This window comes from Pinus tabuliformis, chromosome 2_1 (assembly GCF_031772625.1).
Source record: "Pinus tabuliformis cultivar Carrire ecotype Pingquan chromosome 2_1, CPIR1, whole genome shotgun sequence".
NCBI classification, from domain to species: domain Eukaryota; kingdom Viridiplantae; phylum Streptophyta; class Pinopsida; order Pinales; family Pinaceae; genus Pinus; species Pinus tabuliformis.
The window spans coordinates 457,371,662-457,387,725 of NC_142299.1; the positions used below are offsets into that span (position 1 = coordinate 457,371,662).

At 36.6% G+C, this 16,064-nt stretch overlaps 1 protein-coding gene across 1 annotated transcript; it reads left to right on the plus strand.

The window, feature by feature from the left end:
• The first annotated feature begins 7,727 nt into the window (after positions 1 to 7,727).
• On the plus strand, positions 7,728 to 13,708 carry LOC149200896 (large ribosomal subunit protein uL11y). The gene is made up of 2 exons (XM_089402815.1): positions 7,728 to 8,378; positions 13,362 to 13,708. The coding sequence occupies exon 1, from the start codon at positions 7,860 to 7,862 to the stop codon at positions 8,358 to 8,360; it is 501 nt and encodes a 166-aa protein (XP_089258941.1). The 5' UTR covers positions 7,728 to 7,859; the 3' UTR covers positions 8,361 to 8,378; positions 13,362 to 13,708.
• Positions 13,709 to 16,064: the final 2,356 nt, after the last annotated feature.

Consider the following 16,064-nt stretch of genomic DNA (forward strand, 5'->3'; position numbering starts at 1 on the left):
AATATTATATATATATTTTAATAATATATATATATTTTTTATTTTTTTTAATATTATATATATTTTTAATATTATATATATTTGAGACTACACACTTCAAAAATAAATCTTCCCATAAATCACATTTCAAATGTAGAAATTTTGAATAATATAACACTTATTCACAGAGATTATCCTGATTATACACTATTTGCGGAATGCATGCATAATACATAACCTCCTCTATGTTGATCATCAATTTGCGGAATCAAAAACAATCGCATGCGCACATTGAAACATCAATCACATATATCAACACAGTATGTACTGGGGAAAGCATACAGCTGAAAACCCCCAACTATTTGTATATTATAATGATAGAGAACATGTAACAATACATAGTACAATATTCCTCACAAGTACTCAGTACTATCTCCACCTGCTACACACAAACTAGCTCAGATCTGAATCAAGTCACAGGTTCAAATCTCCTCCGTTGTTTGCCTGCCTCTACTTGCAATCCAATGTGAGAATAGGAATGATCCAAACTTGTTTTCCTTGGCTTGTATCGCGCAATCCTCATTGGCAATTTCAATCATTGATTGTGCAAATCTCATTCACAGTTATAGTCACAACTGATAGTAGTCTCCACCTCTAACACCTGTCTCCACTGAACTGTCCATGCACTGAGTTAACTGATGTATTCTTTAGTTGATTTATGAGTTAATAATTAGTGAATTAATTAACAATTAATTCACATCACTCATCACTAGTGTATTTGACAGTTAGACTAAATACAACTAGTTCAACTAAGTCAAACTGAACACAACTCCATCAACTCCTCAATCAACTCCACCAAACTCAATCACTTGAGTTCTAATTGAAGTCCATCATGCAATAGCTCCACTGACCCATAAGAAAAGCGTATTTCCTTCTGGCAGTTGCATGTGCCACATCCGTAGCTCGAACTGAAGTGCTCCAAGAGGATAATATAATGTTTATAGTCCAAATATTATTAAGAGCTAATAATATTCGACTATTCTATTTTTAGCATGGCAGTCTAAAAATAGACTCCGCCCATATGTCTAAAAATATAAGTCCATCTATTTTTACCAACATGACCAATCATCCACAAATAGCATCCTGCAACTCATAGACCATGATCCATATGTCTAAAAATAGAGTTTGCGCCAAAAATAGCACGCGGGCCCACTTAGTGAAGGCAACTTCTTTTCACTAAGCTCCATCATCTTGTTGCATTTTCAACACTCCCTCTCAACAAGATATGGATTATCTGCAACCCCTATCTTGCAACTCTGAAATGTTCTGCATGCAACACATTTGCCCGATCCACTTGCTCCAACAACACTTGGAACAAAAACACTCCCAACTGACCACTTTGTTGGGCTAGGAACATACTTTGATGTTGAAGCTCTACCTGTTGCTGAAAAGTGCTCCCTCTCTGACATCTGCGCTATTGCAACATCTCCATGCATCTCGCACCATTGCACACCTCTTCGTGCCACCTAGCACTGTGCAAAACACTTGTGCCTCTCGCATTGTTGCAACCTGCTAGCTATGCGTTGTCATGGGATTCCTTGCACTGTCGCTCTCTCTGTCGCTCCATCTGCATCTGTCTCTACCCAATCAGTCAGTTCCCGCTACTCCACATCGGGGCTCTAGCAAGGTCTCATCCAAGAGGTTGGGTACCTCAAGGATCCTTCCCCTCCTCCTTGGGACGATCACTCTATATTGCCCCACCTCCTACCTGGAGGTATGGCTGCATGTGATCCCTCAGCCCACCTGGCTTGAAGTTTCCCCCTACTGGAGGTCTCTGCATGAGTAGATGTCTCTACTCAATCTCCTCTCAGCTTCCCTTGTTGTGGCTGCTCCACAACCTCCTGAAGTTGCTGCACTAATCGTGGCTCCTCCACAATCATCTGAGACTTATTCTGGCTTTGCATGTTGAGAGGTAATGTACGCTCCCTCTCAACCACCAAGTCTCCATCAGTTGCCTCGCTACTCAAGGCTTTGCATGCATCTTGAACTTCAAGAGCATACAGGTTCTTGAACCGTGAACCAATCTGCTTCACCTGTCTAGTGATGATGTGTCCAAGGAAAACCTTTCCCTTACTGAAGACTACATCATAGCCTCTGTCTTCCAGCATCACGATTGACACCAAGTTTCTCTTCAGTCCCAGTATATACTTGACATCTGTCAAAGTAAGGTGAGCTCCATGCTCCCTCAAAAAAATAACTGTGCCTACACCTGAGACACTATACTTCTCATCATTACCCATCGCTATGAGTATCTGGAGATCTTTCTCCTCCAAAGTACTGAACAAACTCTTGTCACCGGTCATGTGGAAAGAAGCTCCACTGTCAAGAAACCAACCACTTCCCGCCATGGATGAAACCATGCATGAAAAGAGTGTGAAATCCAACTCAAACTGTGAAGCAAGTGCCTCACCTTCAGATCCTTCCCTGGATCCCTTCTTGGATTTCCTCCGTGGACAATTTGTATCATAATGGCCCACCTCATGACAACGAAAGCATCACACTTTCGATTTGTCAACCTTCTTCCCATCATTGGAAGAACTGGATTCGGAAAGAGAAACCTTCTCCTTCCCCTTCTTTTCTTTGGCAGCCAAAGCACAATTTTCTTCATCAGATGCCTTTGATGAAGATCCGTCCCTGGTATTCCACCTGATCTCCTCTTGCACAAGATCCGACCAAAGTCTCTCCCATCCTGGCAATTCCTCTCGACCATTGACAGAGTCCTGATAGGAATGCCAACTCTTCGGAAGACCAAGGAGAGCCAAGCTCACCAAGTCCTCATCATCGACAATCAGCCCCACACTTCCCAGCTCATCCCGACATTGGGTGAACTTCGTGAGATACTTGGGCATACTGTCTCCATTCTCACACTTAATGTTTCTGAGTTTATCCTTGAGCGCCAACTTCCTCTGGTCACTCTTGCTTTAAAATAGATCTGTCAACGCTTTCCACATCAAGTATGGAGAAGCCTTTCCATGCAGGCTGGATACAATGTGATCCTTCTCGCCTTCCAACAGAATCCTTCGACATTTTGTTGTCTTCTTTTGCCAAGCCTCGACGTGAGCAGCATCAGTAGGCTTTAGGACCTCAGCATCTATGAACTCCTTCAACCCATTGTCATCTAACACCACCTCCATCCTATCTTTCCATGCAATATAATTCGAGCTGCCTTCAAGGGCATACTCCAATCGCAATCCGTTGAAAGACATTTCAACTTTGACACCAAGAAAACACTGTTGCAAATTCAAATTCCACCAGCTCAAAACTCAACCGCTTCTGATCTAAAATTCGTGAGAACAAAGTATTTCTCGTACAGAGATTGATTGTATGGGCATTCACTGGATATCTCACCTTCCAAAAGAAGGATGAATCCAGAGGCTACCTGGCCCGATTACAGACTCTGCCTGAAGAAATAAAATGTAATCACTTTCTGAATAATAGATCTGATGATCAACTTCGCTCCGATACCATGTAGAAATTTTGAATAATATAACACTTATTCATAGAGATTATCCCGATTATACACTATTTGCGGAATGCATGCATAATACATAACCTCCTCTACGTTGATCATCAATTTGCAGAATAAAAAACAATCGCATGCGCACATTGAAACATCAATCACACATATCAACACAGTATGTACTAGGGAAAGCATACAGCTGAAAACCCCCAACTATCTATATATTATAATGATAGAGAACATGTAACAATACATAGTACAATACTCCTCACAAGTACTCAGTACTATCTCCACCTGCTACACACAAACTAGCTCAGATCTGAATCAAGTCACAGGTTCAAATCTCCTCCGTTGTCTGCCTGCCTCTACTGCGCAATCCAATGTGAGAATAGGAATGATCCAAGCTCGTTTTCCTTGGCTTGTACTGCGCAATCCTCATTGGCAATCTCAATCATTGATTGTGAAAATCTCATGCACAACTATAGTCACAACTGATAGTAGTCTCCACCTCTAACACCTGTCTCCACTGAACTGTCCATGCACTGAGTTAACTGATGTATTCTTTAGTTGATTTATGAGTTAATAATTAGTGAATTAATTAACAATTAATTCATATCACTCATCACTAGTGTATTTGACAGTTGGACTAACTGAACACAACTCCATCAACTCCTCAATCAACTCCACCAAACTCAATCACTTGAGTTCTAACTGAAGTCCATCATGCAATAGCTCAACTGACCCATAAGAAAAGCATATTTCCTTTTGGCAGTTGCATGTGCCACATCCGTAGCTCGAACTGAAGTGCTCAAGAGGATAAGATAATGTTTATAGTCCAAATATTATTAAGAGCTAATAATATTCGACTGTTCTATTTTTAGCTTGGCAGTCTAAAAATAGATTCCGCCCATATGTCTAAAAATAGAGGTCCATCTATTTTTACCAACATGACCAATCATCCACAGATAACATCCTGCAACTCATAGACCATGATCCATATGTCTAAAAATAGACTTTGCGCCAAAAATAGCCCGCGGGCCCACTTAGTGAAGGCGACTTCTTTTCACTAAGCTTCATCATCTTGTTGCATTTTCAACATCAAATTCTTGAATTTGAAATGTGATTTTATGCCCTTTTTACGCCGTAAGGCGTTCCTCTCTGAAATCAACACCTCCAGCTACTACGATTTGCGATTATGGACCCTCGATTCTCTATGTTAGATGATAGAACTATCTTCTACTGTGAGATTGATAGCTAAAGACAATTACTAACTCCCAACAACCACATGATGAAGATTGATACCTCCACGCAGTTACTAACTCCCCAGCAATTGCGCGGCGAAGATTGATACCTCCACGTGGTTACTAACTCCCCAGCAATTGTGCGATGAAGATTGATATGGTTACATGGAGGCTCCTTTTGCTGTGTATCCTACAGAGCCCGCGACACAACGCTCCATGATTCTGCCGAACATTGCTTCTGGTGAGTAAATTATTGTTCAAACCTTGCCACAGAACTGTATTTGACTGGTTTTTTTTTAAAGGTTTAACTGTTGAATGTATTGAAGGTTGATCAGTCCGAAGTTGCACTACTTTCAGCGTTCTTCACCAGCATGGGCCAGACTCTTCTCTCACATATACGAACAATATTGAATTTACTTGCTCTTCCTCCTAAACCTTAACTTTGATCGTTGTTATGGCTTTTCTTGTTCGTAGTGTTGTGGTTTATACTTAAAATGTAGTGTGGAAAAATGATTTGGTGTGAAAATGTGCTGCTTCTATTGAATTATACCGCTGATGAAGCGAGCATCAAGATAATGATTGCGCTAAGGGAAGCTAAAGCGTTACAGTAGCAGAGAAAATGACAACGTAATGCAAGGCGAATAGTTCTACAGGATGTTGAACGATAGATCTACTTGGAATTCCCTCGACATGTAATGAAAATTGTAGAGTGTTTCTGGAAATTTCCTCAAACCCAAAGGTTAATGCCCGAACTGTTATGAACCGCGTGCCAAGGCTTGGATACATGCTGCTATTTTGCAATGTTTCTATTATATTTATTCTCTTAAAATTTCTAACAGAGAGATATTTTCATAAAACAGTAGTGTTTCTTTTCAAATTCAACACTAATAGCTAATACTAAGTGAAATGCAACATTTCTATTTATTTGTTTGGTTAAACTTTTATTATATACATGTTTTCCATAAAATTGAGGCATGAACGAAATGCCTGGTTATGTTGTAATGATTAATGATAATCTATGCAACAGAAGGTACACCAATGAGGAAAAAGGCATGAATGAAATGTTTGGCTATATTCTCTTGATTAAACATCGTCCCTGCAAATGATGTAAGGGACGTTGATTGACAAACATTTGTACGCCAACCTTATTCCTCATTGCTAAACATTTATGTAGCAGCAATATTATAGACATTTTATTTTATCTTATAATTTTTTTTGCACATATCTTCTTATAAAATTTAGATGAATTGTTTGAGTTGTATTTTTGCACATCTCTTTTTATCAATTTTGTTCTAAAATTTAAAGAATGGATAGAGTTGTATTTTTGCACACGTCTTTTTATTGGTTTGAGCTGTAAGTAGATTATACAAAATTTTCAAAATAATATATATATATATATATATATATATATATATATATATATATATATATATACATACACACACACACACATATATATATATATATTCCAAAATAATATATATATATATATATATATATATATAGGGTTGATATATTGCAAACTTAATTTAATTTAGGTTTTGGTTTTAATTTAAAATTTGTGCTTTAGTTTAATGCACAATGATTACATATTTGAACTTTGTTGACAATCTTTTCAACATTATATATAATAATAAATTCATTTTATAAATAAGAGTTGTTTTTAGTGCAATTTTTGGACTTTCCAGTGTTGGAATGAGTAAAATCTTGATTTGTGTTATTTACACTGGTTTTATGACTATATATGGATTCAACACCTTGAAAAACCCTTAGGGCACTTCGATTGTGTAGGGGTTACCCATCAAGCTTGAGAATTCAATAAATTCCCGCCAGATTTTAGAGAAATTAGACAGGAAAAATCCACGAGAAAAGCCTCCAACATGGTTTCGATGAAAGTGTCCTTTGAATGCCTATCTTCTAACCAATCCAAGAACTTCAAAATGCTTATTCTTTGACAAAACAAATCTCCACTACCATTGCCTTGATTGTGTATATATATATATATTTGTTTATTTTTTAACCTCATTGATCACTATTTATTAGCTATCCCTTTAATTTAGGGTTTTTATTTTAGCTTTCAACCTTGTATGTCATAATGGCACTAAGCACCCCAATCAAACATGCTAGAGCATACATGCTTTACATAAAACAAACCAATTAAAAGTTAACAACCACTTGCCATCAAATCATAAAAGTCCCATGAGACAAATAAGCTGAAGTGTATGTTAGTCATCAAAAATTGGAAAGTATGAATTGCTTTACAATCAACAACCATAAAACCCTGAGAACAACACAACAAAACTTTCTCTCTCACACATGCATACATTCCACCGAGAATACACCAAATGACCAAAAAAAGAGAATTTTCAGTGTCATAATGGAAGGGTAATAATTTAATGATACTCTTTCCTACAGGGCCTTATAACCAAAAAGAGAGAATTTTCAATGTCATCATGGAAAAGTAATAATTTAATGTTACTCTTTCCTCCCTTATAATGTTTTCTTTGCAACATGTGGGATTGCTAGTTTTATTTTTTCTTAATATCTATTTATATATAGAGTTGGTATTAATGTATATAATATATTTATTTATTTTTGTTTAATTATATAATTATAAATTTAATAAATAAATAAATTAATAAAATCCTCACTTCCTATAAAATTAAGGAATTATTATAAGATTACATACGTAATCTTTCATAACCCTTACATTCTAATTTTCTATACTTCTAATTCTTCTCAAAAATTTTGTATGAATGTAACTTTGGTTCCTATATATATTTTTACATATAAAGTTTCTCAACATCTTTTTAACCAATCAAGTTTAGAGTTTAACATATTTATGTGAGTGAAACCACAATGCAAATATTTATTCACGGACCTCTAACCCTAAATCCCGTAGAACCCGCAATCGAAGGGGCCAGATTCAACAACCAATGCGCACCGTCGATCGTAGGGTTTTTAGAACCTTAAATTCAGATAGGGTTCAGGGTTTTCACTCCTTTCGTTTGTAGTTTTTATAAATTCGGAATCGGGAATAGGGGGGTTTAGATTTGCAGAGGGCGGCAGCAGCAAGAATATCGAAGACTCTTTAGTGTTTTGTGAAAAATTTGACAGCCATGCCTCCCAAGCTTGATCCTTCCCAAGTGGTCGAGGTGTACGTGAGGGTCACGGGGGGCGAAGTGGGAGCTGCTTCGTCTCTGGCCCCTAAGATCGGTCCTCTGGGTCTATCGCCCAAGAAGATCGGAGAAGACATTGCAAAGGAAACTGCGAAGGACTGGAAGGGTTTGAGGGTCACGGTAAAGCTCACCGTTCAGAACAGGCAGGCCAAGGTCGCTGTGGTGCCGAGTGCTGCTGCCCTGGTCATAAAAGCGCTGAAGGAGCCCGAGAGAGATAGGAAGAAGACGAAGAACATCAAGCACAATGGAAATATCGCCCTAGATGATGTCATTGAGATCGCTAGGGTTATGAGGCCGAGGTCCATGGCGAAGGAATTGGCCGGGTCGGTGAAGGAGATTCTGGGTACATGCCTCTCCGTCGGCTGCACGGTGGATGGAAAGGATCCCAAGGATGTCCAGGCCGAGATCGACGAAGGGGAGGTCGAGATCCCCGAAGAATGAAGGAATAATTCACATTTGGTAATTGAAATGAGAGCCTTTCATTATTTTTATTGTTGGGTATTTGTTCGTTTGTTTAGGGTTTTAAGGTTTAAGGAAGTTGAAAATTAGAAGAAGGTGGCCTGTGAATTTGATTTCACGACCTTGGCGGGTTTTGAGTTAGTAGGGGCCTGTGAATTTCATTTCAGGTCCTGGGGATTTTGAGGCATTTTCCACTTCTTTGAAGACTTTGGGTAGTTAGATAATATATTTACGCGCCGATCCGCTGAATGGATGAAAGCATTTGTTGGAAGAGAAATGATTGGTGAAATTATAGTTAGTGTTTTCTTGTTGCACTGTTGCATTATATGGATTAAAGTGTGTTGGTATCGTGTGGGTAGGTTATGATAATTTATCAGAAGTAAGGCTTGATTGATGATCAAAGATGACTATGAAATGAAGTCTTTTGATATGGCTTTGGACGCTAAACTGCTCTGTTTTTCACATTGTAGTTGACTTGATGTATTATTTGTTACACAGAAAAGAGTTGCAAGTGTGTAGAACTCCCTTTTTTTATTGCACAAAACGAGATTTTGAGTATACGCATATGTGTGAGCAATACTCTCAATGATACTTGCCATGCCATTATTCTTTTCTATAAATGCGAAGGGAAACGAATCCAGAAAGTTATGCGATATTATAATGTTTATGTCGAGGTTTGCCGCTACTAGATTACCCCCCCTCCCGCCCTCCCATTCATAGGTCGTCGTCTCTTAGAATAAGAAATTACGACAAATTTAGTTGCGGATTCTGATCGAGCATCTTAAATTTCCTAGATCTGTCGTTTATGCTTGGTGCATGACTTTCTTTGTCGTAATATGAGGTATTTATTTGAATGTACTGAAAAGTTCTATTTCTTGTTTGCGCGTGCTATTTGTGCATTGATGTGAAGTGCATGCAGCTGTTAATTGCAATGTGGGTATACCGATATGTAATGGTAATGAAGTTTTATATTTTGATGGAATGACAATTTTCTTGAAGTACCTCGATCTTGCTCAACGAGGCCTAGTAATATATTTTTTATATCTATGCCATATGGCTGGGTTCCATCCAATGCTTTAGAGCATTATTATTGAAAATAACTGGTGCGTAATGTAAGGAACTTGATGGATATATATATCTTTATGAGACCTTAGTCTGTTTGCTATAAATGTCTTTGAAGTTTTTTTATATCCCAAAAAACAAAATTCAATGTTTTTGCGTGACTTGTTCATAGCATTCACCATAGTCTATATCCATAAAATATTAAGATGTTGACCTTACCTCCTATAACCAGAGACCACTTCAAAGATGAGTTCTCTTCTTCCAAGTACACTCTACATTGTAAACCCTGAGTCGATGACCACAGGATTTTTAATAGAGATTTTTAACTTTTCCAAGGAAAATACAGAGTGATTTCTGGTACATTTTGGTATATTTTCTTCTTATCATTATTTTTTTAATGAAACAGTTATCATTTTGCATTAAAAGGGAGCTGGAAACAAGGCCAGAACCCTTTTGCTGTTTTCAGTATTTTCATAGGCTTCACTGTTAAAGTACATCCACATGAGTTTTTTCTTGCCTCTGTGGGTTGTCCTGACTACTAACTACAATTATACTCTGAAATCTACCATAGACTTTACAAAAGACTCCTAAATACAAAACATACTTGCAACATATTTTTCAGAGCTGGATATTTAATATGATCCGGATGACCCAGCTTCTGTTGCTGTGTCCAATTTTCCTCTGCTGTGTTGTACACACTCGCTTTTTGCTCAGCTGGTCCTCAAACCTTGGCTAGACTGCCCTTTGCTAGATTCCGAGACTTTCTGCTTAATGTAGAACTCACTGTTGGTGGAATCCTCCATTCCGTTCATTCTGAGTTTCAGAATTGTAATCATATTTTCTTAATTTATTACATGTTCGGTTTGTTTCCATTGTCAGAAACATTTTTAATTACATGGAAGCTTTATCACCCATGTCAGGAAAACCACTTATCGTTGCAATGCATTTTCAAAGTTAGGAAAGTGTGAATCATAGTACCATGCATTTTTAATCTGCTTGTGAAAACCTTCATCATGTGAATTGTTTTTGAACATAGCTGATTATGTGAAATGCTTAACCTATATCATCCTAGGTTTGTCTTATGCAAAATTCATGCAACTATATATATCGAAAATATGCCTCTTCAACTGAAGTCTTGTTGATCCCAGCTATTTTTTTTTTAATCTGTTACAGTACTTAAGTTTAAATGTTCATTTCGGTCATACTTTTATCCAGATTGCATCATGGTTTGGGCGAGCTTCTCTGATATGAAATGTACCTTTTTTCCAATGATTTATGTCAGTGTGTTTCATCCAATGTTTGATACTCGCAGCATAATTATTTTCTGCCAAGCAAGCTATCAAGCACTGTTTTCCCTTTCTAGGTAACCTTAGTGATTTCCTTCCTCTGTTTGTTTAAGAAGTATATTTTCTTTTCGAAAATTTGTGTCTTGGAAGAGGGGGGATGTGCTTTTTACTTGTTTGATTTTTAGATGGGAGGATATGCTTTTTTGCTTGGAGGCAGTCCTTGGCTTCATAGATATATTATTTTTAATTGTTTTCTTTCGGGGAGGGGCTATATGCTATTTACTTAAAGGCATTCATTGACAATGTGGAATGTATCATTTTCACTCCTTTCTTTGTTGTAGTTCATTGTGTATCTGGAATTCTGTTAGAGTTTCAGCCTTCAGGTGGGCTGTGATTTGTTTTATGCTGCAATAATGCAATTTTTATCTTGTTAGAGTGGCTTTAGTATATATAATTATTTTATGGTTTTTCTGCCTTTTCGGTATTTGTATGGGAAAATTTGCTCCCTGAAATAATTAATGTGGAAGTGGTTGCCATCGTTTTGATAAATTCCAGATGATTTAAAATTTATGATTTCTTTGAAGAATGGTTTTCTGAGAGATCAGATATAGGTATAATGGGACATTTCTTTCCTTTGAAGACCAAGAGTATAGTGTCATACATTTTACTGCCGGAGTAGCTGACTGAAAGCGTAGGGCAAGCTTAAGTTTGATAAATTCCAGATGATGATTTAAAATTTATGAGTTCTTTGAAGAATGGTTTTCTGAGAGATTAGACGTGTAGTATAATGGGACATTTCTTTCCTTTGAAGACCAAGAGTATAGTGTCATATATTTTACTGCCGGAGTAGCTGACTGCTAAAGCGTAGGGCAAGCTTAAGGATAGAATATCCTTTTAGCTGTGACTACCATAGTTGGGATGTTCTTTTGGCTGGCTGCGAAGGTGTGGGGTGTTTTTCCCGTCCTTTGATTGTCAAAGTGTGGGTTGTGTTTCTGATGGCTGCCAATGTGTAGGGTTGGTTTAAAAAAGGTTTCATGTACAGACTTTTTCTTTTTATCCACTTGTCCAATGGCCATTCTAATGCTCTTTGTTCTTGTTTTATTTATTTTTATATGCAAATCTTAAGAAAAGTTTCTTGAGACCTCTTACCAAAATTTACGTGTCATACTTTAACTGGTTGATAACTCAAATCCTTCATAATTGTGCAATGCCAATCCATTTAGCTTTAAGTGGTTGATAACACAAATCCTTCATAATTGTGCAATGCCAATCCATTTAGCTTTAAGTAATGGGAGAGAGCCTGATTTAGCCGATCTCCCAATCTTAATGTACACCTTCCATTAGCATACAGTTCCACATTTTTAGTGAGATCACAAGAGAACATGGAAATATGCTATTGTAGAGAAACCCTTCTGCAGCTTTCCTAATGGAGTTGTCTATAATGCGACTTTTTGGAGATTCCGGTGACGGAATCCGGCGGAAGAAATTGAGGTTAAATCTTGATTTGTAATCTTGATTTGTTGCAGTTAAAATGGTTTTTTAATTGCATATTTGGATTCAGCACCCTCGCAAATCCCTGCGACGCTTTCATTGTGCAGAAACTAGCTATCAAACTTGCGATTCCAATAAATTCCTGCCGGATTTCGACCGGAAAAACCCACCCGAAAAGCTTTCAAAAAGTCGCGTTATAGACAACTGCTTTCCTAATGTTTCTCATAAGACATTCTAATTTTTTGTCCCTCTGAGAGGAGCCCTTCACTAAATGACCAAATGTTGAATAAGGAGGGAGTCTATCAAAACAGTGATATAATCCCCTGGTAGCCCTCCTCCAATGTTGAATAAGGAGGGAGTCTACCAAAACAGTGATAGAATCCCCTGGTAGAGGGCATAAGTTTCAGCTTGGTTGTTTGGCATGCATCCTAACTTTAACTTTCTTGGGGCCATAGAGCACCTCTCCCCTTCCTGACACATTTTCTTTGATCTTGTCTTGTTTCGTATGCTATCTTTATGTTTTTCTGTTTCATGGTTTATTGAATGGTTTCTCTAGACTTTAAGGCTCTTTTTTGACCATTTTGATGCCCTTTAATCTTGCCTTGTAGTGTAGGCATTATTTTATGCCTTTCCGTTTAATGGTTATGAAGTATTAAAAATAGTGTATTCTTATTAATAGAGTTTTGGACTTTTTTGTTTTTGTTTTTATAAACCTGATTAATTTTGTTTGAAATTTGGCTGAGATTTTATTGTAGAATCCGACTGTTTCAGGGCATTGAATCCGTTTATGCATTCAAAAACTCTTAAAATCAGCCTTATCCAGAATTGTATCATATATTTGCATCAAAAAAGGCCAAAATATCTACTGGTTAGATTGTGCCTTGAAAAGTGTTGCATTCATTGTTGCTATTATCTTATTGGATTAACACGAGTTCTGTGTTTTGATTATTAATAGAAAAGATCCGTGTTTCTATTATTGACAGAAATATTGTATTGGATTAACACGAGTTCTGTGTTTTGATTATTAATAGGAAAGACCCGTGTTTCTATTATTGACAGAAATATTTGAATGTGATGTGATTTTTAATAGAAAGATCCGAATTTGATGTGATTTTCATGGACATTTTTTATTTCCCTTTTACAGGTAGGCTTGTCTTTGTGCAAAGAATGGGTGCAAGCTAATGCGCACCAGAAATGCTGTCCAAATGTTTTGTTATAAAAAACAGTGCAAGTTGCACATAGTCAGCCTGCATCTTATGCATCTGATTTTAAAAAATTAGATAAATATCAAGACAATTGAGATCAAGCCATGTGGTATCTTTTGCATATGGTTTATTTGCGAATGAATTCTGTTTTTTTGATTTGAGGAAATTTTGGGAATTGACTACAAATGACAGAAATTTTGTTGAGGGTCTCTTCTTTTGGTATTTTCTGTGTTGCGTAACATTATACTTCAATTTGTTATCTTAATTTATGGAGATAATTGACTAACTAGTGGTCTCCCATTTAAATTTAAGATCATGCCTTACTTTTAATATAAAATCCCAATTTTGCAATGCCTGGAATGCTTGTTTACTTACGATGATTCGTTATTCTCTTGGATATTGGACAATGTGTGGTAATTGGTTAGGTCAACAGACATCAAGTGATTTTGTAGGCACAACACATTTTACTTCGCAGTGTGGTGTGCTGTACCGTTGTTTCTGTGAACATTTGTTATTGATTTTGATGGTTGTCTCTGGAAGCCAAGGATCACTTCACATTCATGTAATTCAAAATTTTGATGGCTGTATTCCAAGAGATTGAATTTCATCTTTGACCACATTGTGAACTTGTGATTTGGATCTCCGTTTTAAGTGTATTGGTTAATAAAGAAGTGTCTGTGATGGATATGTCGATTTGCTTGGTTCAATTGGTATGAGAATACCGGTGATTTGGATCTCCTTCTTGGTTAATTAAGAAGTGAGAAGTGTGTGTATGATGGATACGTTGATTTGCTTGCTTCAATTGCTATGGATTCTCACCAATGAAAGGTGGAGTATTTACCTAGGTGCTAGTCTCCCAATAAGCTATGATGTTGTGGAAACGATCAATCATGGTCAAACTCAGCGATTTATTGGTGATAGATTTTATGGATTTTAATCTTTGATTTGACAGTATATAGCACCGAACTGTATTTTGGTGAAATAGATTTCAACTATTGACAACATAGTTTTACAATCTGTTGATGTCAGTGATTTTATACGCTTTAGTCATTTATAATTTTTGTTGTGTTGAACTTTGTTTGTTGCATCAAATATCTGATTACTTTTGCATAACATATCATTGGGAATTTGGTAGTTGCATTGTTTATAAAGGAAAAATTCAGCTTTTCTGTTACAGCTCACTATATATTTATCAGAGTTTTAATCATATTTTAGCTCTTTTTCATTCGAGTTTGTATAATCTTCTATCAATTTTGCATAACACATCATTGGAAATTTGGTATTTGCATTGTTTATAAAAGTGTTTTTTTTCAACTTCTGTGCCATTGTGACCTTCTCTATGTTCATTTGAGTTTTAAATCATATTGGAGATTTTTTTCATTTTGAGTTTTATTTTTTCACAACACAGCATTGGAAATTTGGTAGTTCCACTCACTGTTTGTAAAGGATTTCTTCAACTTTTGTACCATAGTGAGATTCTGTATGTTCATTCAAGTTTTAATCACATTTTATTTGAGTTTTCATATTCTTTTAGCGTTTTTTTTCATCCCGAGTTTTCATTTTATCATTCTTCTGACCGGTTTTTCATCTTCATCACATGAATTAGTTATTGTATATGTGGGCTCCATCAAACCTTGTGATGCATGAAATTTTCCTTCCTATAAATGGAAATTTAACATCTTTTGGGAAGCGTGATCCATGATTGGCTACAATGCCTAGTTAGATTTTGTTTCTTTAACTGATGGCTATTATTGTGGGTGTGTTTTCCTTATTGGTGTTTTAATTGGGTCCGGGTCCTTCAATTGGTCGCACCATTCCGTCAGAGATTTTTGTTGGTTAGCGCAAGATAGAAATAGGCTAGTATGGTGATATTGAATGTGACCGAAAGTGCCCATCCGCGACCTTATGTAAAAACATTAAACTCTTCCATCCAGGATTCCAGCGTCTCTGGTCAACCTGCTACAGCTTTATACTTTTCTCAACAACATTAGTTGTCATTATATAATCATCGGTCTTGATCCAGCCATCTCTCCTTAACCCTGCCTGGCAAAGCCATATAGTCCTAGCCCAGTGTATAGTCCTAGCCCAGTGTAGCATATCTTTGAAGGACAGTGACACTGGCTCCAATCTAAATTGAGCAGTTGGTGGAAAGTTTTGATACAAATGGATATTGGTAAACTTTAAAACTTGTTCTTTTAGAATAAAAAATTCCAATTAAACAAGAGCTTTTCGGAATCAAGTACTGGTGATGCAACTGTTAAGTAAATTCGAAATTAATTCAAATATAATGGATATTGGTGAACATTAAAAACAAATAATATAGTGATATTGTTTATTTAAAATAAAAAATTTCCAATTAAACAAGAGCTTTTCCCAATCAACTACTTTTACTGGTGATGCAACTGTTAAGTAAATTCGAAATTAATTCAAATATAATGGATATTGGTGAACATTAAAAACAAATAATATAGTGATATTGTTTATTTAAAATAAAAAATTTCCAATTAAACAAGAGCTTTTCCCAATCAACTACTTTGTTAGTGAAGTTGATATAGGGGACTACTTGTTAGAGTACTATAATTCTGGAATCAACTTGAAGTTAATATAGGAAGATAAAAGTTGATATATAGGTTGCAAATCTT